This window comes from Nuphar pumila, chromosome 6, assembly GCF_984573655.1.
Source record: "Nuphar pumila chromosome 6, dmNupPumi1.hap1.1, whole genome shotgun sequence".
NCBI lineage: Eukaryota > Viridiplantae > Streptophyta > Magnoliopsida > Nymphaeales > Nymphaeaceae > Nuphar > Nuphar pumila.
This window is the reverse complement of record NC_143254.1, coordinates 109882689-109910063: the sequence shown is the minus strand read 5'-3', so window position 1 is coordinate 109910063 and position 27375 is coordinate 109882689. Positions and strand designations below refer to the sequence as shown.

The window sequence follows — 27375 nt, the reverse complement described above, 5'->3', positions numbered from 1 at the left end:
AGCATTTTGCGCACTGATACATGCAATTTTTACCCGCATGCACTCCTCCACTCTCGGTGAAAGTTCCCTTTCCGTTATCTTTTTTAATTCTCAAAGCTGGTTTTGTTATCTTCTTCTTCCTATTGTTTTTTGGAAGCGTGTATGAGATGCAAAACCTCCATAAACGTTAGGTAGGTCACTGGCACTCCGTACCACACAAATTTTCAACAAAATGGAGCACTATTAGTGGAGCGAATCATTTCATCGATCGTTACCTGCCTCCTTTTTGTGTGCACACTCATAGAGCACTCCCTTGTCCCACAACCCAATCTGTGGTATATATGTGCACACAAACCCATTACTTAAACATGGCAATCTGCACTGCTAAAGATGAGAGGCCTCACAAAGTACTATCTCATCTTCTTGATCCTCACCGTCTCTTCCCCTCCCTCTCATGCAAACAAGAAGGTATACATTGTGTACATGGGGAGTTCCAGAGGAAAACCAGCTTCTTATCACACTTCAAGTCATACGGAAGTCCTTAATTCTGTAATAGGAAGGTGATTAGATTACACTGTTTCATACTCTTGTTTTATCATGTCCCATTAAGTTTTCATGGTTATAAGAATGACTGTTAACTATAGTCTAGATCTTTGGCGACTTGACAACTGGGCTCAGCCGAGACTAGACAAGAAAACAACTCACTCATACTTGGACCACTATCCTGTTGCTTAGTGCTGCACCATGCCAATTCTGACGGAAGCCGAGGTGTCATTTTCAAAACTTGATGTTCAAAAAATTCTATTAACCGAGGTTGTGGTTTCAGGGAGGAGCAGAGCAAGAGGTCATTGGTCTACAGTTACAGAAACGGTTTCTCTGGATTCGCGGCCCAGTTATCCGAGAATGAAGCAGCTGCAATTGCCAAACAACCAGGAGTTGTGTCGGTGTTTCCTGATCCAGTTCTTAAGCTTCACACAACCCGGTCATGGGATTTTCTGCAGGTTCAGGTGTCTCAGGAGATGTATCCTGTCGGTTCAAGTTCAAGCTCAGAGTCTTCCAACAGTGGTGGAGACACCATCATTGGGGTATTGGACACAGGTAACGCTCTAGAATGTAAAGGATGGCCTCCCCTTTTTTAAACAAAGAGCACGCCTGTCATTTTTGAAGTGTAATTTTCAGGAATTTGGCCAGAGTCCCCTAGTTTTGACGACAAAGGTATGTGGCCAATTCCAGCTCGTTGGAAAGGACTCTGCATGATTGCCAAGGATTTCAATGCCTCTAATTGTAACAGGTATATCACAAACTTTAAACTTCAATATCTCTACAGCTCTAGTTTACTGAATGACCAAAACTTTCCCCATGCACTCTTATTTCAGGAAGCTCATCGGAGCTAGATACTACGATAAAGAGTCAACCACAGCAGCATGGACAACAGACCAAACACCAAGGGACAGTATTGGGCATGGTTCTCACACATCATCCACTGCAGCTGGGGCTGAGGTTCCTTGGGCCGAGTACCATGGCCTGGCCACGGGAACGGCAAAAGGTGGATCACCAACATCCAGACTAGCAGTCTATCGAGTTTGCACATCTGAAGGCTGCAAAGGCTCTGTAATTCTGGCAGCATTTGAGGATGCTATTACTGATGGGGTTGACCTGCTGTCACTCTCACTCGGTGCCTCCCCCTACGTAAGGCCAGACTTCAATAATGATCCTATAGCCATTGGTGCATTCCATGCTGTAGAAAAAGGCATCATGGTTGTGTGTTCAGCTGGGAATGATGGGCCGTTAGCTGGGACCGTTGTCAACACAGCACCATGGATACTAACTGTTGGTGCCACCACAATCGACAGAGACTTCGAGTCAGACTTGATTCTGGGTGCAGATAGCAATATGGTCATTAAGGTGAAGACTTCTGATATATTACTTTAACCTAGCAAGCTTGACTTTACAGTGATTTCTCTTTTATTTTTTTTCTTCCCTTTCGGCTCCCAACTGTCGTACTACTACTGCTTAAGGATGCTTTTAACTTGGAATTTTTCTACAACTGGTCTACCGGTGCCAATACCAGTGCCATCCCATATCTCGAAGTACCTAGACACAATATTTAGTGTCATCAGAAACCAAGTTACTTCCGTCTTACAGTGCATAGATTAAGGTTTTTGTTCATGAAACTCCTTGGTCTTCATGTAAAGTTTATTCAGGGTGAGGCCATCAACTTTTCCAACCTTGACAAGTCTCCAGTTTATCCACTAATATATGGTGGATCTGCTGTTGCAAATGCAAGTACCAAAGATGAAGCAAGGTAAACCTGAACCTGGTGATGAACTTTAATTTCTTAACTGTGTTCATTAAAGGGCTTAAAGCCTTGCTCTTGACTTGATGAATGAATGAATCAAACTCAGGAAAGCTGCCTGAGACTTCTGGACAGTTCCGTAGAATCCAGTTTACTGTTGTTTCTACTTGGCTGACCCTATGAAGTCTTGAGCAGACTTGGTTGAACTCTCTCTCTCTCTCTCTCTCTCTCTCTCTCTCGCTCTGAAACTATCCCTGATCTTCAGCAATTGCTATCCATATGCCTTGGATGAAGAGAAGATAAAAGGGAAGATTGTGCTATGTGAACATTCAAATAGAGCATATTCCAAGAAACAGAAAATGGAAGGTGTAAAAAGTTTGGGTGGTATCGGATTAGCCTTGGTGGATGATGTGGAAAGATACGTTGCTGCTAAGTACGGGAGCTTTCCCATGACTGTGATCTCTTCTTCAGATGCCAGTACTGTCTTTTCTTATCTCAACTCCTCCAAGTAATCATCTTCTTCCATCTTTTGCATATCACATTCCACTTTGAATCTCAATGAATCACCAGTCTTGGTGTTTATTTTTCCACATTAATGCGTTTATTGACAAAAAAATGTTTCATGTAGAAACCCAGTTGCAACAATTCTGCCAACCGTTACAGTGAACAACTATAAGCCTGCTCCTCAAGTCGCTTATTTCTCATCAAGAGGTCCTACTCAAACCAGGAATATAATTAAGGCAAGCTATTTCTCTCTTCGCTTTGTTAACTTCTTGTGACTAACTAAAGAAACATCCCTAAATATGTCAAAAACATGCCTGATATGAAACTCACTTTAAATGACTCCTTATTTCTTTTAATTGTGAGTTTTACAACTAGCATAGCATTCATCACTTCTACAATTATGATTGATGCCCCTGTGAATCTATAGAACTATTTTGAAATCCCAAAGCTATCATAAACAAATTTATCCGAGCAAGAAATATCTCTGAGTTGGTGGACCATTTTGGATTTCTAGCCAGATATAGCAGCTCCAGGCGTGAACATACTCGCAGCATTCATACCAACAAATGGCTCATCACTAGTTTCAACAGGACAGAGTCCACCCTTGTTCAATTTGCTTTCAGGGACTTCAATGGCATGCCCACATGTAACTGGGATTGCTGCTTCTATCAAATCTCAGTATCCAACATGGAGTCCTGCTGCTATAAGATCAGCAATCATGACTTCAGGTATCCAACCTCCTTGACCCTGTTGGATCAGTAACAAGTCTATCCATTCTATTTCCCTTTTTCTTTTTTTGGAACATTATCTGCAAACCAAACTGATTTTTCTTTCCATGCTTTTAATATGTTACAAATTTACAATCATTATCAGTAAATTAGGCATTAGATAACAGATGTTGAGATGCACAGTTATGTCCTAGTGACACGTTTTAAACGGCAATTTCTTGTTTTTCAAAAACTCGCAAGAAATTGAAATTTTTTCATAATTCTCGCATTTTTTTGGCAAAATCTTGGCAATAAAAAATAAATTAAAAAATATAAAATGTATTTTTTACAAGAAAATATTAATAAAAATTATTTAAATATAAAAATACTCGTTTTTTCTTGATAAATAGCCATTTAAAGCGTAAATATCGCGTTTAAATCGCGGTATTTATGTTTTTTCATAAATCTCGCGATATTTTGGAAATCTCGCGAGAAATTGCCGTTTTAAACTTTCAGGCAATTTCTCAAGATATTATCGCGAGATTTTCATAAATCTCACGATATTTGTCACTATGGTTATGTCCTATATTTGTTAACAGCAATCTCCTACAGGCGGGGGGGGGCTCCGCTTGTCTGGTAGGAGCAGCTAGTGCACGTCACCTTGTGTTGGGACGTTGCAAGTTCAAATCCCAATGGTATCATTGTAAAACTGGTAGGGGTCTGCCTAACCCCAGCTTGCCTTCCAAAAAAAAGTAATCTCCTCATAATGAAAAATGAGTCCATATTTTCCTTCCCTCCAAAAACCGTGTGGTGACGACACTCTCATCTTGCAGCAACTGAAACAAACAACGAGGGAAAGCCTACACACACAGATGCAGGTTTAACAGCCACACCTTATGATTATGGATCAGGAGAAGTTAACCCATCAAGGGCACTCAATCCAGGACTTGTCTATCAAGTCTCAATGGAAGAGTACTATTTATTCCTCTGTAACTATGGCTATTCATCAGCAACAATTCAAATGATATCAGGAAAGCAGAACGGCTACAATTGTCCAGCAAATTCCAGCAAAGATTCAATATCTAACCTGAATTACCCTTCGATTGCCATCTCCAAATTCAACGGAACTGCAAGAACAGTGAAAAGAAGCGTCTCAAATGTGGGCATTGGTGACGAAGAAACCACTTACGTTGTTAACGTCAAGTCTCCATCCGAGCTCGATGTGGTGGTCTCCCCTAGCTCGCTCAAGTTCATGGCGGGCACAAAGACAGTCAGCTATGAGGTGACCTTCTCTTCAAGCTCTACAACATCAAGTAATGATCTTTTCGGATCACTGACTTGGACAAACGGCAAGTATAGTGTTAGAACCCCTTTTGCCGTCAGCAGTGTCTGATAACAGCACTATTTGATCAGATTTCTTAGCCTAATGCATGAATAAATAAACTTTGTAAGTTCACAACTTGGAGAACAGAATTCGCAGATCTGCTTAACCTATTATACACCTTTTGAAACGGTGGTATTATTAACTCCCAGTCAAAAATGTTCTTTGTGTGTGATTTGAAGAACTGAAGTTTGTTAACAAGAAGATTAGAAGAGAATCAAGGGCATGTTACGTGTAGAGCTGAAAACCCATGTCCCCCACGAAAACAATAAGGGCACATGACCAGCAACATCCTTGGTGTGTGTACCAAGAGTATTAGATCCAAATCGAACTTCTGCAAGTGAATGGACGACCCAGCCCTTCCACCATGCTCCTAGATTCTTCGTTGAGAAGTGAGGGCTCCCTGAGCCGTGCATGCCCTCGAAGTCGAACTAGAACAGGCAGGGTCAATTGGCTGCAAGGTCGATCGATTCCTAATTCCAGAGTTCTTCAGGTTTGGTATAAGAACGGAATGATTCACAAAGTCCAAGACAAAAGAAAATCGAGGAATAATAGAATGCATTGCATATATTGCAATCAAAAGCATAAAAGGATCATGGGCCTGAACTAACAGAATAAATAATTAGAAACACGTAAATAGTCGAGGGGGTCTTGAGATGACAAAGAGGTCACTGACTGGTGGTGCAGGCCGCTACGGTCATATTTTTCCTATTTACAACTTAAACAGCAAACTGAAGGGGTCCGTGCAAACCAGAGACAAAACAACTGGAACGTTCAAAACCAAGACAAACTGTATGAGAAGAGTCAACGGCCCCATGAATCAGAGATGGCTGCTGTCTAACCACACCATCTCTTGGGGGATGGTCCAAAAGTTTTCATTCGAACGCCCATTGGTTCTCCCTCCGCACCTCTTCCTCTTCTTCAGGAGTGAAATCGTTCTTGATGTTGAACGTCTTCCTGATCTCCTCATGCGTTTTCCCTTTGATCATGTCAGCCACCGTTTGGCATGTCAGATCGAGCAGGTTCTTTATGTGGAGGTAATTGGCAGCCTGAAACCACATGCTGAATTTTTTTTATTTTCTTATAAGTTTCAGAAAGCTTTTGGTTTGGTTGCTCAAACAGCAACATGAAACCAGCGATTTGCTTCTCTTCTGCGCGCAGCAAACAGAAACAAAATGTGCCAGCCATCCACCCTCTCAAGGATGTACTGCAGACTCAAAAAAATACCAGAGCAAACCTAGATTGCTGCATCAACTTTCACAGTCATGATGCAGGACGCCCAGAGAACCGCAAAACCAAACGGGAAAATATTCTTCAAATTCAAGAAGGCATAGACAACCAAATGGAGCAATCAAAGGAGTCAGGACCACAAAATCTTTAACCAAATTTGTATAACGTAAAATTAGCTTAGGCATCAGTGGTTCAAATACACGCAGCTTTCCTAGAGACAACAATGCCCTATTTATTATTACACCACAAATTCATGGAGATCCCACAGATTAAGATGGTGCAACAGCTAATCTCAGGTATCTCTTTACACGTGGACGACAGAGGCTATAGAAATGAAAAGGCAATGTATTTCCAGTTCCAAGCTGTAGTTATCAGGTGGGAAGCAAAAAATCATCATAACGAAGACAATCAAGCCAGCTAAGGTTGGATGGTGGGACACCTCATTAAGTTCAAGCCTCAAGGACATCACAAAACAGTATAATTGTTATGTCAATGATTGATGCCAGGAGCTGTAGTTGACTTCTCACCCTAAAAAAAGCAAAGTAATAATACAGCAGAAATGCTTTCTTCAACTGCCGCCATTGATTGAAGATACTGAAAAATTACCAGCCACTCTATCACATAATGCCATGATATATAAATGGCACAATGTCACCTTTATGGAACATTACGTCAATAATAATTGGCAACACATTATTAATGTTTAAAAGCTAGTAAACTTATGTTTGGTGCTTGACTCTAACCGTCACGAGCTTACCTTTTTCAATAAGTCAGTGCTATGCGATGATTCTTCCTTGCCACCGCAAGCCAATTTATCGCTCTGTCATGGGCACGCTTTTAAAGGAGAGAGTGACGAGTATTTTCATTTCTTAAATATTCAAACTGTCACAATTTTCAAAACTAACCAAAGTTCCAAGACATGTAAATATTATACCTGCCATTAGAGAGGGAGAGGGGGGAAGAACCATAAGGCATAAACAAACATATAAACATTTTCAAATACCACCCGAATGCTCTTAAAATTGGAGTCAAAGCTACTCCGCGTACATCCAAGGGTCGTTTCTTGTTATTTGATTCCTTTGACCCCAACATAAACGGGCTGCTATGGCACTTGGGTATTCGTGCGGTTACGGAGGTACTACACAGCAATTTCATAAAATGAGGGATAGGGGTGGCAATCGGGTCGGGTTGGTGGGTCAGCATACCTCAACATGAACCGACCCGTTTATTAAACGGGTCGGCTGTGGCAAAGACTAACCCGACACATTTATTAAATGGGTAACCCGACACGACATGGTTAACCCGTTTAATAAACAGGTTGGGCCGGGTAAACGAGTTGGTGGGTTGGTGGGTCGGGTCAGCATACCCCTAACACGAACCCGACCCATTTAATAAACGGGTTAGGTGGGTCGACCCGTTTATGACATGAACCCGTTTAAACCAAACCTGAACCCGTGATTTTGCCACCCCTAGGTACGGAAACACGGTTATATATATATATATCACATAAATGCAAAATAAATTGAATATAATATAAATATATGTTATATCCAAAATATAGATTATATACTAAAAATATAAAGTTATAAACTGAAAATGGATAAGAAAAACAAAATGGCATGTCCGGTACCCACCCCGTATAAACACGTGTTGGCATGGGTACTCCGACCAAAATGGCGTGTCCCCGCTTCCACCACAAACCCTACTGCTAGACCAGCAGACCACTGCTTCAAGCCCTTATCAGACGGATTCCATCACCACAAGCCCTACGGATTCAAGTACTTGCTCGTAGCAAGCAGCTGACCCACTGCTTCAAGCCCTCACCGACTGGATTTTACCCACCACAAATCCTATAGCAAGAGTCAAATATGGAAAGGTGAGGTAATTCTCAACCCAAGAATGCAAGTAGCTTGTGGATTCAACATAATTCTTCCTACAGCCCCTAACAAACTAATTCAAAGGTAAGAGAAATTGCCAAAAATATCCTTAAAACCCCAAAAAGTATTGGACTTTTGGGTTTTAAGGGCATTTTTGGTAATTTAGCCCAAGTTCACAAAGCACCTTTGCCATTCGGTCTGAAGTGTGATTCTACGAGTCAGAGAAACGTGAATCGCTTTTATGAGAATGTGTTTCCTCAATGTTGAGAATGGTTCTCATCTTACAAAAGTGTGCTTCCCATAATATGAAAAAGAGTTTTTTTACGCTTCCCTTACAGCGCAGTTTTCACACTTTAGAAGATTCCTTCCAAGGCTACACAGGTGCTTCCATTAACTATGGTTTGTGAAAGGGTGCACGCACACGCTCGTATTTTAGCATCTCTATTAGAAACAAAAAAAAACTGGCAAAAATAAAAGATATCCGGCCATTTTCCGGCCAATGGGTGGCCAGAAAATAGCCTAGGTATAACAAAATACAAGAACAAAAATAAAAAAGGAGAAATTTTGGCCGACCATTTTTCTGTAGTTGGCTGGCTGAAAATGGCCAACCATTGCTTTTTCAAAATAAAAAAACGTAAAAAAAAAAGTAACTTTTTTTACCATTTTTCGGCCGGTCACCAACAGGAAATGGTTGGATTGATACAGCCCGACGAGGGCTATACCAGTCCGGCCAACAATCGACTGAAAATGGCCGGACACATTTGGGTATATAGGAACGTGGGGAGAGAAGAGAAAGTTGAGGATGGAGGGGTGGAGTGTATCTCCCGATAAATCAAGTTGTAAACGTGGCCCCTGACCCACTTTTTTCACTTAGCTAAATTTCGACAAAACTTGGCTTGAAACTAGGTTTTGGTGTATCACCCAAAACTAAAACCTAAGTTTCCTGTACAAAAAATATTTTACACCCAAAACCCAGTCATAACTAGGTTTTGGGTGTCATCCAACCGATATCCTTTTTTTTTTCAAAAATTAGGGTTGGGCGGCCATTTTCCAGCTAGCTACCGACCGGGAAATGGCTGGCCTGGAGTCGTCCGTGCCGGGTAACCCCAAATTGGCCATTTTCAGCCAATGGCTGGCGAGAAAATGGTTGGCCAGCCATTGCCCTGCCCTTTTTTTATTTTTTACACATTTTAATGGTTGGCCGGCCACCTGGCCATTTCTCGACCAGTGGCCAGAACATGCCCTGCTTTTTTTTTTACTTTTTTTTTTTTACCAAAAACTTGAAAACTAGGTTTTTGGTCACCCAAACAGCCCAACAGGGTTGGTTTTTGGCAAACTTAAAACCGGGGTCGGTGAAAGCCTAGGTTTTGGCCCTTGTCATCCAAACGGCCCCTTAACCAGGTTTGAGCCCTTCTTAGGTTTTCAATTAGGTTTTGGTGTGTCATCCAAGATTCCAAACACACCAAAACCTGGTTTTGGACTGAAAACCCAGGTAACACTCAAAACCCGGTTTCCAGTTTAGAATTGGGTTTTGGGTGTCATCCAGATGGTACCTACATAAATGAGGTAGCAGCCCTCCACTTCGTGTTGAACCAACAACCAAGATCTGCCAAGAAGCTTAATTCCTTGTGTGAGAGGTGAGATCACATGATAGCCAACCTCATACTCTTGCTTTTCGTTCTTCTGGTAGGCTTCCTTTGCTATGTTCAAATGTTAACGCTATTAATTATTCATCTACTGCAAAATTGATGACCACTACATATTGCAAAGCATGCTTTGCAGAGTTTTGTATTTTTATGAACATTTATGCATCATCATAAAAAAAAGAGACTGCAAAGCATGTTGTGCTTCCGTTTCCAACCTTCTAATTCTATAGAAAAATAAACTGATTTTGCCTTGCTTGTCCAAGGAAGCAGCTCTGGAGCGCTTTCTCCCACCGGTTATCAGAATAAAGTGTTGCCCTTCTACAATCTAGTGAGTAGGAAGCATGTTTTTGTAGTTTGTACATGCTCTCTTTCTATGAGAGGATGCAAAGAAAATGTTGGAATTATGCTTGCAATTTTGTTATGTAACGAAGCTACGGGCATGAGGAGTCTACAAGCCTTTGAGTGATAATTTCTACAAAATCTACGCATTGCCATGCATGCACCGAAACATGACAGTGGAGAGCAATTGGTGTTGGACGGACCCCGATGCTTTCTTTTTCCTAGAAGAGAAGTTGAAGCCAGGCAGAAACATGGAACTTGATTTTCTATAAGATTGGCACTCCCACCCTCTTGCCACGTCAAGCAGCAGAAGGCGTGCCCTTCTCAACCTCCAAGTACTCTGGCATCCTTAAACGGTTCTCAGTGAACACCTCAAAGAAAGCTAGTCTTATCAAACAAACCCTTCAACTCTGTGCTATACCTGCTATGGAGGGGGGATACCAAATATTGTCACCTCTCTGGAGTCCATGATAGACTTTGCCACCTCACATAGGTACCAATAAATTTGGTGTTCTGGCCACCTCCAATAGCAAGATAACCAATACCAAGTCTTACATGGTTCAGTTAGTTGCTCGAGATGGTACTAGAGTAAATGCTGCGACCGTTTTCCATTTCGACATGTCCAAACAGAACCCCAGGCATCCGAACTCCCGGGCAACGAGTGCCAAGCCTGGGACTCCAATGTGCCATCTAGTATCCATAGGTGATCTGGTATGGGTTCACAGCTCAAATGCTTAGGAAACTCCAGGGCTTTATCCGTGTAGTTGCCAGTTTTCGAGTGTTTGTGTTCAATGTTATAAGGGATGGCCAAGATGCAAATCCAACTGGATTGTTAATGTGTCATTGTTATGTAAGAATAATATAAAAAAAGTTTCTAAGAATATGCAGAAAGGCAAATTCCTTCGTACGCACATATGAAAGCAGATGAACTCGATGGAATTTTTCCTCTTGAGATACCTCTGCCCACCTGGGAGTACACCTAGCTTTGACCTTGTGGCAAGGAATGCCACCTATATATTTTGAACTTATAACAACCTGTCAACTTGGCAACACTATATTTTGAACTTGTGACAACCTGTCAACTTGGCAACATTCGCAAGTCGGCCCTACCAGATGAGTGGAGACCTTGTGGGTTTTTCTTTACTGTTGACACACGAAATGCCAAAAAGTATTTTACTTGTTTGCCAATGGGAGAACTTGGGCCTAAGGTACCATGATTGCGACTAAAGCTCCACACGGCAAGCACTTCTGATCCAAGCCTGGGCTGTTCCTGCTCATCTCGTCACAGTTTCCAACCCCACATACCTCTCCATTTTTTTTAATAATACAAGGGAAAAGCCCCCCTTAATAGCCAACCACACATTGGCTGGCCTCTGGTTGGTAAAACCCTCGAGATCCCCCTTGCCCACCAGGGAGTACACCCAGCTTCAACCTTGCGGCAAGGGACACTGCCCGTGGGTTTCGAACTTGTGACTCCCATCAAGGTGACATTCACAAGTGGCCCCTACCAGATGAGCAGAGCACTTGTGGGGCTCACCAACCTTTCCATGTTTTAGAATTCACCCCCACAAAATTGAGGTCAAGAAGATGAACAAAGTGTGAACTTCTCATACAAAACTTAGATTCTTGCCAAGAACAATGTTGCAAGATGGATAAGTCCATCACACGCTATATGTACTCTCTGATTAGTCATCAGCCGTGCATATTAATGTGATGGAAACTGAATGATGCCCTCCTTGGCATGGAGCTGAACAAATAAATATGGGATTAAAATATTCGCTGCGTGTAATGCACACAAACACACATTTTCCAACACTTCTCAGTCAATCAATACTAACAAGCATATAGACAAAAACAATAAAATTTTGATGAAATGCCAGCCTAGAAAAACCTTGAGCTGGTGGTCCTCCGCTCCCACCATCTTTTCTTAGCCCTATCTGCATTAGCTTCTTCACTCCCTAACTTGTGCAAAATTGTCTTGGCTTTCCCCAAACTTGTGTTGAATTGCCTTTTCCATGCTTTGAAATCATGCCTTAGTTTCCTTAGCTCGTCATCGACGTTGAGATCTGCTTCAGCCTTACCTGATTTCACCTCCTCCAAGAATCTTACGTCGTCGTCAAAAACCTGTGTTCTCTGCTCGAATTCCTTTGCTAGACGACTGATTACGCTTAAGCCAGTGCTCATTTCCCTCTCTAAAAGGACACCGTTGTTCCCCTGCCCTTTCTTTTCAGGAAAACTAGAATTACTCCAGCTTTGACATTCTTCATCTTCTCTACCATGGATTGATGCATCAGACTTCCTGTCAATGTCATCAATGGCCAGGCTCTTCTTTGCAGTCATAAGACTGGACTTCAATGATGTCATCTGCTTCTGCCATGTCTCCTCCATTGATTTCATCTTCAATTCGTATCCAGACCATCTTGTCTCATACTGATGGAGCTTCTGACGGAGGATATCATTCTCTTCTTCTTTCTCTCGAAGGGCTGCCTCTGCTTTCAGTACTCTTCTCTGGAGTTCCGCCAGAACAGATGGTCTCACTAAGACATGTTGGCCATCATACCCCTGAGACCCAAATTCAATTTAGCACTCTTAGGACACAAAGATTTATAAACCACTAAAAGCACTAATATATGTCTATATAAGTTGACAATGCACAGAGAGCAGAGTCCGAATGATTCATCAATAAATTTGTATGTATATAAGTTGACAATTCACAGATAGATGAGCCATTTGTGATTCATCAGCTGATACGACAGTTTATCATACAAAAAGCACTACCAGTATGGTACAAAAAGCATCCCTGAATCAAGCATGCCAAGAAATTTAAACACAAACGGATGGGGCACCAAAGCAGCTAACAGAGAGAATCATTACTGTTCCAAGAGATGAAGAAGTGGCCAAGTAGAAAGGAAATGGCTGGCTAGTCAGACTGAGGAATCAGCTGATTTATACAGCTCAAGATCATTCAGTAATACAAAAACTGTATGGAGACATAAAATACACATGCACAGAAATAATTAATGCAAAAGCGCATGGTGACGAATTTTCAACCATGGCAAGGCTGGATACCTTTCGAAGAGAGTGTAGCCCTTGCAGATGGAGCCAAGACCATGTATCTAACATTGCCATGATCAGGAACAGTTAATGCATTTATTAGTGTGTGTGTGTGTTCATGTGTGCATACATATGCATGTATAATGGTACTGATTCTACTGAACCACCACAAGATTATGTTGGTAACATATCCAATCACCCAAAACAATGTCTATCACTTTAAATATGTCTACATGGAGGGGAGAAATCAAGCTTCTTATTAGATTAACAACAACAACAACAACTACGCCTTCATCCCAAAACAATTGGGGTCGGCGATATGAACCAAAAAAGAAAATCATTCTGGGTCTTCCACATGAATCCTTCTCCTCCAATCATTTCTATCCAATGCCATGTCCTCGGTGAGGTTCAAAGCATTCATATCCTTTCCTATCACCTCCATCCATGTCTTCCTAGGCCTACCCCGACCTCTTTTAACTAATATATTTTTTCATTTCTCCATCCTTATAACTGGAGCATCATTAGGCCTTCGCCGAATATGTCCAAACCACCGTAAACGATTCTCTCTCATCTTATTTTCAATGGGTGCAACGCCTACCTTCTTACGTATCTCCTCGTTCCGAATCTTATCTTTTATTGTATTTCCACACATCCATCTCAGCATACGCATCTCAGCTACACTCATTTTTTGAATATGATGTCTCTTGGCGGCCCAACATTCCGTACCATATAGTAAAGCGGGCCTAATAGTCATCCTATAAAACTTTCCCTTCAACCGCAATGGCATTCTACAATCGCACAATACTCCAGTTGCACTTTTCCATTTTATTCAGCCAACCTTTATCCTATGATTTACATCTCCATCAATTTCTCCATACTTTTGAATGATAGATCCCAAATATTTGAAACAATCATCCACCGGTATTTCTATAATCATGAAGTCAGTGAAATTATTGCATCGGACTAAACATAAGCACTTGAAAATGGCAACAGGTCATGCTGAACATATCCGGAAAACTAATTCTGGCTTCAACAATGGGATCCAAGTCAGCCAGCCCGCACGCATGCATGCATGCACACATGCATGTATGCAGTGTGTATTTTCTGGGTTTACATTCTTGTTTACACATTACAAGTCAAAAGAATGAATTTGGATAAAAAGGCCTTCCATTTAAAGGCATTGATCAGTTCCCAGTGCATAGAACACAACCAACCAGAAGAATGCAGCTCCACCTAAACCCACATGCCCATTTCATTCAATAAATAAACCAACAAAGCATACCTCAGTGCCTTTAAGTCCTCTGGCTGATTTAAGAAAAACAGCATCATTCGAGCACTTCCTCACAAACCAACCACGAATAGCTGTAAATAGAAGAAATCATGGCTAAGACTTGACTGTCACATAATGTTTATATCTCAATAAGCAGCACACATGATACTACCAGATTGAATCACTATTGAAGCATCACGGATAGACAAATACTCTCTTTTAGCAATCTTGCACTTTATCTGCCATTGTATGATACAGGCAGCTTTGTGCCTATGAATTAACATTGCATATTCCCTTCGTGCTCTCTCTCCCCTCACAACTGCAAGGATAGGCATTTCACAGTAAAACAATTGCTATAGCCACAAACTGCAAGGCAATTACATTTCACACACCCAACTGAGAGACATAAATTCATACATGATTGAAACACAGCTATTGCTCTCTTCATCTCTTTGAAATAGTGGCGAGCTTGGTGACCTCTAAAACACTTCTGCACCCCAAGTATGCCGTGAAGAGTGTGGTTTCTTGTATCTTCAAGAGCACCAATCTGCACAGAAGAATATGAACCAATAAAATTTTATTACCATGGAAACGAGAAGGTCAAGAAGCGAAAGAAAAAACTGGGAAAAGAATAGAGAAAAGATTGGGCCTCCCCCAAAAGGGCAAAGAAACTTTAAAAACAATAAAATATCTTGATGAAAATGTCACAGTTTCTCCTCTTATATCCTAAAAGCAGATGACACTCTAGACCCATCAAATAAGGTTCCAATTGAATTACAAAAGAAAAAGACAAACACAGTAGCATAATATAGAATACAAAAATGAAACAACGGTTGCTAGCATTGTCTAGAAAATTTTGCATTTGGACATCAGCTATACAAACGTGGCCAGAGCCCAAAGCAAATCATGAGATGCAAAAAGTACAAAAACTGCACATCAAATTCAAGAATGATTTACCTGCCCAGTTCGGAAAAACAATTTACTATAGCCAACTTGATACATGTCTGGAAGAATATTGAACTGCTGAAGGATAGCAACAGACACGCTGAGAGGATCTTGAGATGCAACATTTTCCAAAAGAAGAAAACCGTACCTAAAAGGAAATGGACACACTCGCTGACAGCAGGAAGGAGATGGATATTTACTAGTATATATAACACAAAGTACACCACGTTACCTCCTGGCAAATTTTTGGTGCGACATCCTAGTAGGATATCCAGATCTAGATATGCGAACAACCTCCAGCACCCCACAGCATCTCAGCTGTTGCAACACAAGGCCCTGGTTATATATGCCAGGGACCTGCATGTTGTTTGGCTTTATGCATCTAATAAAATGAGGAGTGGTATTTTCCAACCTCTGCATCAACTTAAAGAGTTGACCCTGCAACATTCACATCAAAATGAAAAGGTTAAAGGATTACACAGAGAAATCCCGTTTGTACAAAATTTCACCTACAAATATGGTGCATCAGTTTATCCAAAATTTTCTTCCTATGCCATGCACTCTCAATAATGGCTCATCAGTTTATCCAAAATTTTCTTCCTATATATAAGTGCATGCATCCACACACACACACACACATATATATATATATATATATATATATATATATATATATATATATATATATATATATATATATATATATAAGGTAAATAGTTGGTGCTAATGATGATTTGATACCATCTAGTACAGTCATTGTTGCAGGTATTATCTACCTAATGGGACCCTATAGATGTGTTTATCACAACTTTTTTTAGAAGGAAATATGCTTTGGATCGAGTTGTTTCAACATAAAAAACTGCACTCTATATTGTGAAAGTTTGGTGCAATGTGGGTCATTGATTTTTAAATGTTAATTAAAATACCCAAGTATCAACAAATTATAATCAAAACATGTTTTTTAATAAAATAAACTATAGAGATAACATCTATATTGACCCATGAACCACTCAATGGATTGTTAAAAATCAATGGACCTTACTAGATATTATGTTTACCATCAATAGTATTAGATACAACCTATGTCACATAGGTGTGGGTGCGGATGCGGCACTTTAAAAAAGCATGGGTGCTTGGGTGTGGGGAGGGTATATATATTAACAGTTTTAAGTTAACACTACAACAACAACAACAACAACTACGCCTTCATCCCAAAACAAACATATTCATTTATGTTGGCTGTCACAGGCCTACCGCAACCCTCCTCCTTTATCCGGGCTTGGAACCGGCAGTGCATAACTAAACAGTTTTAAGTTAACACTAATGAAATAAAAACAATTATCATATCATCAATTCATCATGCATAAATGCATGCAATAAATCCAATTAACAATCTACAATTGCTATTCTTCATCAATAAAAAATAACACCACACTAGTGTGGAGGTGCGAATATATATGTATGTATGTGTGTGTGTGTATGAACTTGGTTAGGGTTAACTGAATCTACTTTTGGACAGAAATGGGCCTCAGTGTGGTTGACTTCACTGACACAAAGGAAGCCGTGTCCAAGTGTCGCACCTGCATGGGTGCGGACATAGTTGGCAAACCCGGCAAGTCGACTCGGGAATCGCCCGAGTTGACTCGGATCGGACCCCTAATGGGTCACCGATTCAGATTACCAATCCTAATGCTGATTATAATTTTTTTATCATGTATTTTATGATTTTAATGCACAATTCTTATACAAAGTCACTTGTTATGAAGAATCTAATATTGTTCAATGAAAAAAGTTAATAATCATGTATAATTATATTTTTTGTAGCTTAACTGTTAACATGTCAGCTTAAGTTTAGTTATTTCCATGTCTTATTCATGTGCTTACACTATAAAATATAGAGTTCTGACTCGTCCAAGTCACCGAATCAACCTGCTGACTCGCAAGTCAAGGATTGGGTGATCCAAGCCCGAGTCACAAGTTTGCCAACTATGGGTGCGGGTGCGACACGGGTGTGGTGCCCTGTTAGAAAGAGTCCATGTTACATAGGATACAACCATGATCTCTTTTGACTGCTAACATGAAAACCCTTTGACAACTCTATAAGTCCACAGAAGCTAGGGGACTTTCCAAAGTTTACCATTGTGGTGTTGCTGGGTCCTACCTGGATGATACCTAGTCATCTAGTTTAACCTTAGCCATCATTGGATTTGCTAAATGGCTTCAGTCAGTTTTCTTTCAGGGAATCACGAGTGACCATGGAGATAATTTTTGTTTAATTCTCAAAAAACATAGTAATGCAGATATAATAGCAAAAGGCAATTCACCATTATAAAATCATAGCACCGAATTAGTCATCTCTTTGCAGTCAAAGGCCATATAAAGATAAACTGAAATTACCTTAAATTTTGTTGCAACACTTTGCCTTTGGGAATCTGCTCCAGCAGACCTAAGTTGAGAGCCTGATGTGTTTTCAGATTGACAAAGCATATTTGATGAAAATATCTGAGGAAGCTTGCACACACATGATGCAAGAAGTTGAATCAAATCAAAGTGCACTAAATCCCTGTTTTTCTCAAGAAACCCGCATGTGTTGTACAGGACCTGATGAAAGCAAATACTTATACAACAATGCAAAAAATCCAATTGGAATAAATGATGATCTTAAGTCAAAGGCATTTGTACCAACCTCCCCTGCATAATGGCAGACGCTAAAAGCTTCACCCCTTTCTCCTCTGAAACAAGGATTAGAACCCAGATGCTGCTTAAGCTTGTTGGCAAATGTTAAATCCGTACCGTTTGGAAAAGTGGACTCCTCGTCCAACAGAGATAACAATCCCAAAGGCCACTGCAAATGCAATATATAAATCAATGACTGAACTGAACTTTTTCACGTAAGCAGTATTCAAGTACACGAAGTACAGCATCAGTCAAGATTCCTAAGGCCTGCTAAGAAGGTGTCTTGTGTCATGTAGAAAACCCTCTGCAGACAATGGCTTCACATGACAAGAATCCTGTAAGACCCCATTGAACTTTTGTCATCTGAAACAGAGAAAAGGTGGTTGGCAAGATGGTGACACACATTCTCCTCAAAATGAAAAGCTCTCATTTTTCCATAACACTTGCACCTCGGGCCCTGCAGAAAGTGGTGCTTCCACAGAAAGCACAGCACTTTCCCAGATGATGCAGGCATTGCCTAAGGGAAAATAAGATAAATGATAGAACATTACATTCAAAATAATCATGTAAAGAGATATATCATGCAAAAGCTTCACAGAGTACACAGCAGAGATAAGTGGTCACTATCAGAGTTCGCAAAAAGGGTAATGAGAACATTGCAAAAGTGATGGCTTACTTCCACACTCAGTTATACTGTATAAAGATAATATAATTCCCAATACCCTGAAAACATTTCAACAATGCAAACATGACAAACATGGAACTAAAAGTTCAAAACTTTTAGTTAGATGTTCTAAAGGGAAGCTCACTTTAATCTTCAGTCATCAATTCCCCATAGACAAAACCATGATAGCCAAGAGCTTAAGGATACCAAATACAGGGAAAAAACAATTAGTTCTACTAATTAATAAGAGCAACTTTCAAATGGAAACAGATAAACAATAAAAACAAAAAAAGGAATAAGAATAAAGAGAAAAATAAGGTGTGTTACATGCAAGTACTTGTCCGTGTCTATACATGACAGAAATGATACACATGCATGGCAATTATAGTTTTCATTTTAGTGTCCTACAGAAGTTAAACTCATCGATTTAACATTAAAAAAAAAATTATAAACCATCTCTGTAGACACCTTCTCAAAGAGATTTAAGCAATCTTGGTTGTCCTCAAAGTCAACCTTTGTCCAGTCAATTCCGTCTTGAATATATTCCTGAAACAATATAAAACAATAATTAAGAGTGGTCAGCTTGCCAAAACATTTGCTAGCAGATTTGAAGAAGATAAGATGATTTTCCTGCTAGTGGAAAAGCAAAAGGAGAATATCACCAAGCACTATTCCGTGAAGTTATACATAAAGCCTATTTTTCACCCTACATAGATCTTATATTCTTATACCTCTCTTCTAACTCTTCAACATGTGTGCCACTTATAACATGTTAAAATATATGTACGTACATATATGTATATTAATATATATATATATATATATATATATATATATATATATAAACATGTTTTTGTCTAGATTGCATGATAGGGGTATTTTTATCTGTTCACATAGTTGTTTCTAAAAACAACTATTTTACTAGGTTAGATTTTTAGTTTTGTTTAAATGTAATTTTTGTTTTTTTATTTTTTGAATAAAAAAATAAAAATGTACCTTTCCTATTTGTGATAGTGATGGATGAGCTTACGAGATCAATTCAAGAAAATGCACCGTGGTGTATGTTGTTTGCTGATGATATTGTTTTGATTGATGAGTCTAGAGCTGAGGTTAATGCTAAGTTAGAATTATGGAGACAGACATTGGAAGCTAGAGGTTTTAAGTTGAGTAAAAGTAAGACTGAATATATGGAATGTCGGTTTAGTAAGCAACGAAGTAGTGATGGGAGTGTAGTGAAGCTTGGTGAGCAAGAAATACCGGTGAATGATTATTTCAAATATTTGGGATCCATCATTCAAAAGTATGGAGAAATTGATGGAGATGTAAATCATAGGATAAAGGTTGGGTGGATGAAATGGAAAAGTGCAACTGGAGTGCTGTGCGATCGTAGAATGCCATTGCGGTTGAAGGGAAAGTTTTATAGGACGACTATTAGACCCGCTTTACTATATGGTACGGAATGTTGGGCTGCCAAGAGACATCATATTCAAAAAATGAGTGTAGCTGAGATACGGATGCTTAGATGGATGTGTGGAAATACAATAAAAGATAAGATTCAGAACGAGGAGATACGTAAGAAGGTAGGCATTGCACCCATTGAAAATAAGATGAGAGAGAATCGTTTACGGTGGTTTGGACATATTCGGCGAAGGCCTAATGATGCTCCGGTTAGAAGGATGGAGAAATGGGAAAATATATTAGTTAAAAGAGGTCGGGGTAGGCCTAGGAAGACTTGGATGGAGATGATAGGAAAGGATATGAATGCTTTGAACCTCACCGAGGACATGGCATTGGATAGAAATGATTGGAGGAAAAGGATTCATGTGGAAGACCCAAAATGAATTTCTTTTTTGGTTCATATCGCTGACCCCAATTGTTTTGGGATGAAGGCGTAGTTGTTGTTGTTTTTTTATTTTTTGAATCACATTGAGGACCACACCATAGAGTCGTTGGGGCCCCAACGGTCATAAATATGACCGTTGGGAGCTCCCAACGACTCTATGTGGGAGCTCCCAATAGTCTTTCTTTTCCTCTTTGTGTTGTATAAATAGGGGATGTCTCCCCTTGTTATTTCTAGGCTTCTCAAGCTCTCTTCAATAAAGACTTTATATTCTTTACTTGTTTATGTTGGCTTTTTAAGGCTTTTATATTGTCTCATCCTGGACTTCTTGATTGTATTCTCCTTGTGCCATTGTGTTTGTCCATAATTAGACTTTGTTGATGCTTTTGCATCCTTGGGTTATATTTTCGCATAATTTTGGTATAAATCTAATTTTGGGAATGAAAAAATCTTGAGTTTCAAAATTACCAATACCTTTTATTTCGAGAGAAGTTCCATCCGCAGTAGAAACGAAAGATGGAGAAATATTTTTCGAATAATCGGAAAGAGAATACATGTTTGAGGACATATGAAAAGACACACCCGAATCCAAAAACCAAGAAATTTTACCTAGAGGGGAGAAGGTAGACACGGTGGCTCCCTTGAGGAGAGGTTGGAGAGCTTCCACTATTTGGTTTAGTGAAAGAGATTCACTTGAAGGCGTCTCCTCCTTTTGTGGTTGAGCAATGGTAGCCATGGCTAGTAATTTCTTCTATTTGGAATATATGGGTTTGATATGCTCTGGTTCTTTACAAAAATGACAAACAATCTTGCTATAATCCTTCCTTCCTCCTTGTCCACTATTTTCTCCTTGATTTTGAGTTTTAAAGTGAGGAGGACGATAGGTTCTTACATTATTTCCGGACCTAGATACCGCATTAACTCCATCATTGTCTTCGGAGTTGGAGGGGACCACAAGTACATTTGGCCCTTGCTTACACCCATACGAGTTTCTTCACCACTTAATTTGGTGAGAACATCCTCAAGAGAAGGAGGAGTAAAAGATGACAAAAGAGAAGACCTTATTTGCTCAAATTCGGGTCTTAGCCCATTCAAAAAATTGAAGAATCGATCATCTTCTAGTTGTTTGTGACGAAGTTCAATCGCCTCTCCACTCTATTTTGGTTCGAGCATAGCAAGCTCGTTCCAAATGGAAGAAAGATCGGCGAAATATTCTCTAATGGTCATGTCACCTTGACAAAGAGTAAGAGCCTTCTTTTGAAGGTAGTATTTATGGGATAAATCCCTAGACATATACATTTTCTTAAGACAATGTCAAGTTTCCGAAGCTTTCTTAAATTTAATAATGTTGGCATTAATCTCAGTTTCAACAGATGAAAAAATCCAAGAAAGAATCTTGAAATTCTTCGTTTCCTATTCATCGTGTTTCTTAGAATAATCCTCAAGGGCTTTGGTTCTTTCGTCCCCTTCAAGGATCTTGATTTCTCCTTTGATTATCATGGTGATTTTTTATTCCGGTTTCGGGATTGTGCCTTGAACATAACCCCAAAGACCTTTCCCTTTAATGTGAGCCTCCATGTTCCCGGCCCAAACATGATAGTTGGAGCTATTTAGTTTAAAACCGAGAGCGAAATGAGACTCTTTTTCACCCATTAGAGAGGAGAGATGTAAGAAAAAATTTGTACCACAATAAGATTTTTAAGTCTTACTTGTTGCAAAGCCCTTTTAAAATATTGAATGAAGAGAATCCACCACTTCAATATTCAAAAAATCAAAGGCACGCTTTTTTAGGCACCAACAAAGCGAAGAATAACACGATCTTCTATCTTCAACCTCGCTTTGATACCATGTGAAAATGTCTACAAAGAGACAATACGCATACAAGCACAAATACTTTGAGAAAGATGTGCACAAAAGCACTCACACAATACTTAAACAAATACGCACAAAGGCATAAAAATAAGCAAACATGCACAAAAGCATGTATCTATTGAAAGAGAGCAATGCTTGAGACTCTCAAGCTTGAAAATACAATGAGGAAACACCCCTATTTATACAATTGCAAAAGGGAACCACCTTGGGGCTCCCAAAGGAGTCGTTGGGAGCCCCCAACGGTCACAAATGTGACCGTTGGGGGGCCCCAACGACTCTATTGGGAATCCCCTAAGGTGATGATAAGACATAAAAAAAGAAAAATAAAAAGGAAAAATAGAAAAAGAAAGGAAAAATAGAAAAAGAAAGGAAAAAAATAAAGAATGAAAAATACAAGCATATTCCAAGTGGAATATGCGTAAAACTGGAAATTACAGAAATACCCTTTTCGGGTATTATGATAAAAGTATATATATATATATATATATATATATATATATATATATATATATATATATATATATATATATATATATATGCGTACAATCTTTGGGTTTACATTTTAACAGCTCTAACATCAACCTGTTTAAGAAATAGAATGGTTTCATCGTCCTTACAAAACATATCCCCTTATGAAAAATTATTTGAAAGAACACCCGACTTCAATAGGTTGCGGATCTTTGGTTGTAAGTGCTTTGTGTTTTTTTATAAAAGAGATAAATTGTCTCTAAAAGTCATTGAATGTGTATTCTTGGGTTATGGAGAAAACCAAAAAGGATATACATGTTTTATCCTAAAAACAACAAATTATATGTTTCTAAAGATGTAACCTTTTTAGAAAATAAAAATCGTTTTGAGAAGACTAAAGACAATAATGAAGTTGAATATACGTTTTTATTTGATCTTTTAAAACAAGAAGAGTTGAACTCTTGTGATGATTATTTGGGTGATGGAGGGGATAATCCCCTAAATGTCAATGAAAATGGTAATGAGAATATGGAAGAAGAAATACATATAAATGATGATATTATTGATAGACCTATACAAACTTATACCCGGCGTGATCAAAGAAATCCTCTAAATGCTTTTGAAAAATATTTTAAAAATTCAACGTAAGAGGAAACCGCTCTTAGGATATCCAATCGTATTTCCAATCCACCAAATAGATTTATATCCTATGACACATTAACACCAAAATATAGGTCATGTTTAATTGCATTACATTCATTTCATGAACCATCTCATTATAATAAAGCAAAAAAATCTTCCACAATGGGTTGAAACTATGCATTTAAAACTTAGTGCTCTTGAAAAAGTTAAAACTTGGGACATAATTTCATTACCCATGGGAAAGAAATCTATAGGATGTAGATGGGTTTTCAAAGTTAAAACCAAGAGTGATGGGTCTTTAGAACGTTACAAAGCTAAACTAGTGCCCAAGGGATACTCTCAAGAGTATGGTATTGACTACGAAGAAACATTCGCCCCGGTTGACAGGATGACTAGTGTTAGGACCCTCATAGCCGTTGCACCTATTAAACAATGGCTCATTTATCAACTAGATGTGAAAATTGCTTTTTTAAATGGTGAATTAAATAAAGAAGTTTACATGGATTCTCTGCCGGGGGTTTGCATTGAAAAAGAAAAAATTCTTAGACTTAAAAAAACCTTATATGGTTTAAAACAAGCTTCAAAAGCTTGGCATGATCAATTTAGTAATGTGATGACTCATTTGGGTTTTCATTCATGTTATCCTGACACTGTTCTTTTTGTTAAAAGTACAGGTTCTATGGTTGTTATTCTTCTACTTTATGTAGATGATATGATTATCACTAAAAGTGATAAGCAAAGAATCAGTGACATTAAGAATATTTAAAAAAAAAAATTAACATGTTTGATTTTGGTTTCTTAAGATACTTCCTAGGTATTGAAGTTGCGTACTCTCCCAGAGGGTACATTTTTTCTCAAATGAAACTTGTTGCTGACATTTGTACTACGTCTGGTATTTCAGATGATAAGAAAATAGAAACCCCAGAAGTCATTAATGCCAAATTGAGGCTAGAAGATGGGACTCTACTCGAAGATCCTACCCCTTACCTTCAACTTGTTGGGTCACTCAGATACTTATTCATCACTCAACCACACATAGCTCATGCAGTTCATTGTCAGTTAGTTTCAATAGGTTCCTACCACTGTACACATGAGTGTTGTCTTAAGAATTATCAGATATATCAAGAATACTATAACCAAAGGGGTTTTTCTTTCCTCATCCTCTTCATTTGATTTATATGCCTATACTGATGCTGATTGGGGTGGAAATCCCAATGATAAGAGTCTCAACTACAGGGTTATGTGTGTTTTTAGGTGACTGATTTCATGGAGATGCAAGATGCAGTACAAAGTATCTCTATCCTCAACTGAAGACGAATATCGTGTAATGGCCACTACAACCATGGAGCTTGTGTGGCTTCAAAATCTTCTCAGTGATATAGGTATAGTCATCTCCACACCTTCGAAGATATACTGCGACAATAAAAGTACAATTTACATCGCAAGCAACCACACCTTCCATGAGCGTACTAAACATATTGAGATGGAATGGTACATGTACATGATGAATATCTGAGAGGAACTATTTCTTTGTCGTATGTCACATCAGAGTACCAGTTGGCGGAATTCTTCACCAAAACTCTTTCTACTCCTCGCTTTATTTTTCTCCTTAACAAACTTTCGGTTATTTTTTCGCAAAGTTTGAGAGGGGTGTTAAAATATACGTACATGTTTTTGTCTAGATTGCCCGATAGGGGTATTTTTGTCTTTTTATATAGTTGCTTCTAGAAACAACTATTTTACTAGGTTAGATTTTTAGTTTTGTTTAAATGTAATTTTTGTTTTTTGTTTTTTTATTTTTTGAATCACATTGGGGCCCCCACCATAGAGTCGTTGGGAGCTCCCAATGACTATGTGGGAGCTCCAATGGTGTCTCTATTCCTCTTTGTGTTGTATAAATAGGGGATGTCTCCCCTTGTTATTTCTAAGCTTCTCAAGCTCTCTTCAATAAAGACTTTATATTCTTTACTTGTTTATGTTCCCTTTTTAAGGCTTTTGTATTGTCCCATCGTGGACTTCTTGATTGTATTCTCCTTGTGCCATTGTGCTTGTCCATTATTAGACTTTGTTGATGCTTTTGCATCCTTGGGTTATTTTTTGCATACTTTATTACAATAACAATCAATAAAATATAAATTTCTAGAGGCAAAAGTGCATAAGCCATTCCAAGAAATATAAGTTGACACTTCATGTAAGACTTGTGAAATTTTAAGAAATTTAAATTTGAAAAAAACGAGCACTTTGTTTATGTTGAGCAGTGGCATGATTAATTATTTAAAATTCATGATTTAAAATGGACTAGAATAAAAAAATTTATGTATTAGTAATGTTTTGGGGATTTTTAAGTATAAAATGGACTTTGCGGACTTGGTGTCCAAGTGGGTTTGGACCCAATGGGTCAACCCAATTTAATAGTGATATATTTTTCTTGGATTTAAATATTTATTGGAATTTTATTTTATTCTTTTAATTATTGATAAATTCTTTTCCTTTTTTTATTTTTTATTTTATTTTGTTCTTTTGTGGTGCAGTTCGGATGGGAACCAAACCATTTGGGTACCGATTAGCGCACAAGGAGAAGAGAAAGAGAAGTGGGGCCCATGCCTAGGGCACCCGACTTCCTCTCGTCTCTCATTCTCTTGCTCCAGCTAGCATCCTCTCCCCTCTCTTTCTCTCCACACCATATTCTTCCCCCTTCTTCTCTATGGATTAGAGAGAGACCAAATCTCTCTCTCTCTCTCTCTCTCTCTCTCTCTCTCTCTCTCTCTCTCTCTCTCTCTCTCTCTCTCTCTCTCATTTGAGGAGGCCGACCCCCTCTCTTGCGTTTTTGGTGGAGAAGCCACCCAAAACCACCCCTCTCTCACATGATTTTGGATGAAAACGCCTACCGGTTTGAGGCTTTTTTAAGAACACCACCACTACCAACGAATTTGGTGGTTAAATTCATCTTCTTCCGAAATTTTTGGGGATTTTGTATTTCTAAGGTAGGAACACCTCTATCCTACTTGTAGAAATCATGTTTAGGGTTCTTGGTGTATAGCTTGCTTTGTATCATGTCTAATTAGGAATTCCCATGTTAGTTTAACTAAAATTTTGGACTAATTAGTTGATTAATGTGTTAAATGATTAGCGTAGCTTATTCTATGTTCAATTTTGTGTTTACAAAGTGTTTGATGAAATGCCTACATGAAAACAAAAATCAGATTTGAAAGGGAGTTTTCGGAGATGCTTTTGTAATGGTTGCATGCTTGTGAAATCAGTTTTTAATTGGGTTTTATGTAGTATGATATTTAAGGATGTGAGGGAGTTCCAATGCATATGGAATGGTGTTTTTTTTTAAACATGTTAAGTGGTGTTAGGAAATTTGGATTTCTACATGAATGCGTAGATATTAAATTTCAGTTTTTCTACACGAATAGGTAGATGTTAATTTTAGATTTTCTACAAGTAGATGTAGATATTAAATTTCAGTTTTCCCTACATGTACACGTAGAGGCATAAGTTCCAACTTTTTACATGCAAAGGTGTGTGTTAAATTTTAGATTTCTAACTACCTATGCATGTGTATGCAATTCAATTATTATGCATGAAAGAGCATGACTGAAATTCAGTTTTGAAAAAGAGCATGTGGTATTTAAAATGATATTGTTCCTGTGTGTTCATAATGCATGCTTGACAGGCACAAATGAAATATGCAATGAATACATGAGGCAACGAGCCTACATGGCATTGGGTAATACAACACGACCGGAAATGAGCAATGACATTGAAAGAATGTCAAAATGAACGTTACTACGGTAAATGAGCATGATAAAAGAATCATGCGAGCTTTGAATGGAGATGGAGTCATGCAAATGCATGAATGGAATGTATGGGAATAAGAAGTGTTTTGCTTGTTGTAGTTGGGGATCGTGTTGAGCTTGACGTACAAACAACAACTACGCCTTCATCCCAAAACAATTGGGGTCGGCGATATGAACCAAAA

The 27375-nt window shown here is 38.9% G+C and overlaps 1 protein-coding gene and 1 pseudogene across 2 annotated transcripts in view; one reads left to right on the top strand and one right to left on the bottom strand.

The window, feature by feature from the left end:
- Nucleotides 1–352: 352 nt before the first annotated feature.
- Nucleotides 353–4945, top strand: ATSBT5.2 (Subtilisin-like serine endopeptidase family protein). Its single transcript, XM_090008677.1, has 9 exons — nucleotides 353–539; nucleotides 806–1077; nucleotides 1159–1270; nucleotides 1356–1884; nucleotides 2184–2284; nucleotides 2541–2783; nucleotides 2904–3015; nucleotides 3294–3507; nucleotides 4320–4945. Exons 1-9 carry the CDS (start codon nucleotides 370–372, stop codon nucleotides 4877–4879), a joined length of 2313 nt encoding a protein of 770 aa, XP_089864803.1. The 5' UTR covers nucleotides 353–369; the 3' UTR covers nucleotides 4880–4945.
- A 6649-nt stretch (nucleotides 4946–11594) lies between these two features.
- Nucleotides 11595–27375, bottom strand: part of LOC149835674 (myosin-1-like) — a 68408-nt pseudogene continuing 52627 nt past the window's right edge. The window contains exons 14-22 of the transcript XR_016432641.1: nucleotides 19037–19114; nucleotides 17915–18073; nucleotides 17626–17829; nucleotides 15461–15666; nucleotides 15241–15376; nucleotides 14701–14830; nucleotides 14456–14602; nucleotides 14296–14375; nucleotides 11595–12521 (exon numbers count right to left, since the gene is read on the bottom strand). The product of XR_016432641.1 is annotated as a myosin-1-like (transcript). The remainder of the gene's footprint in view (nucleotides 12522–14295; nucleotides 14376–14455; nucleotides 14603–14700; nucleotides 14831–15240; nucleotides 15377–15460; nucleotides 15667–17625; nucleotides 17830–17914; nucleotides 18074–19036; nucleotides 19115–27375) is intronic.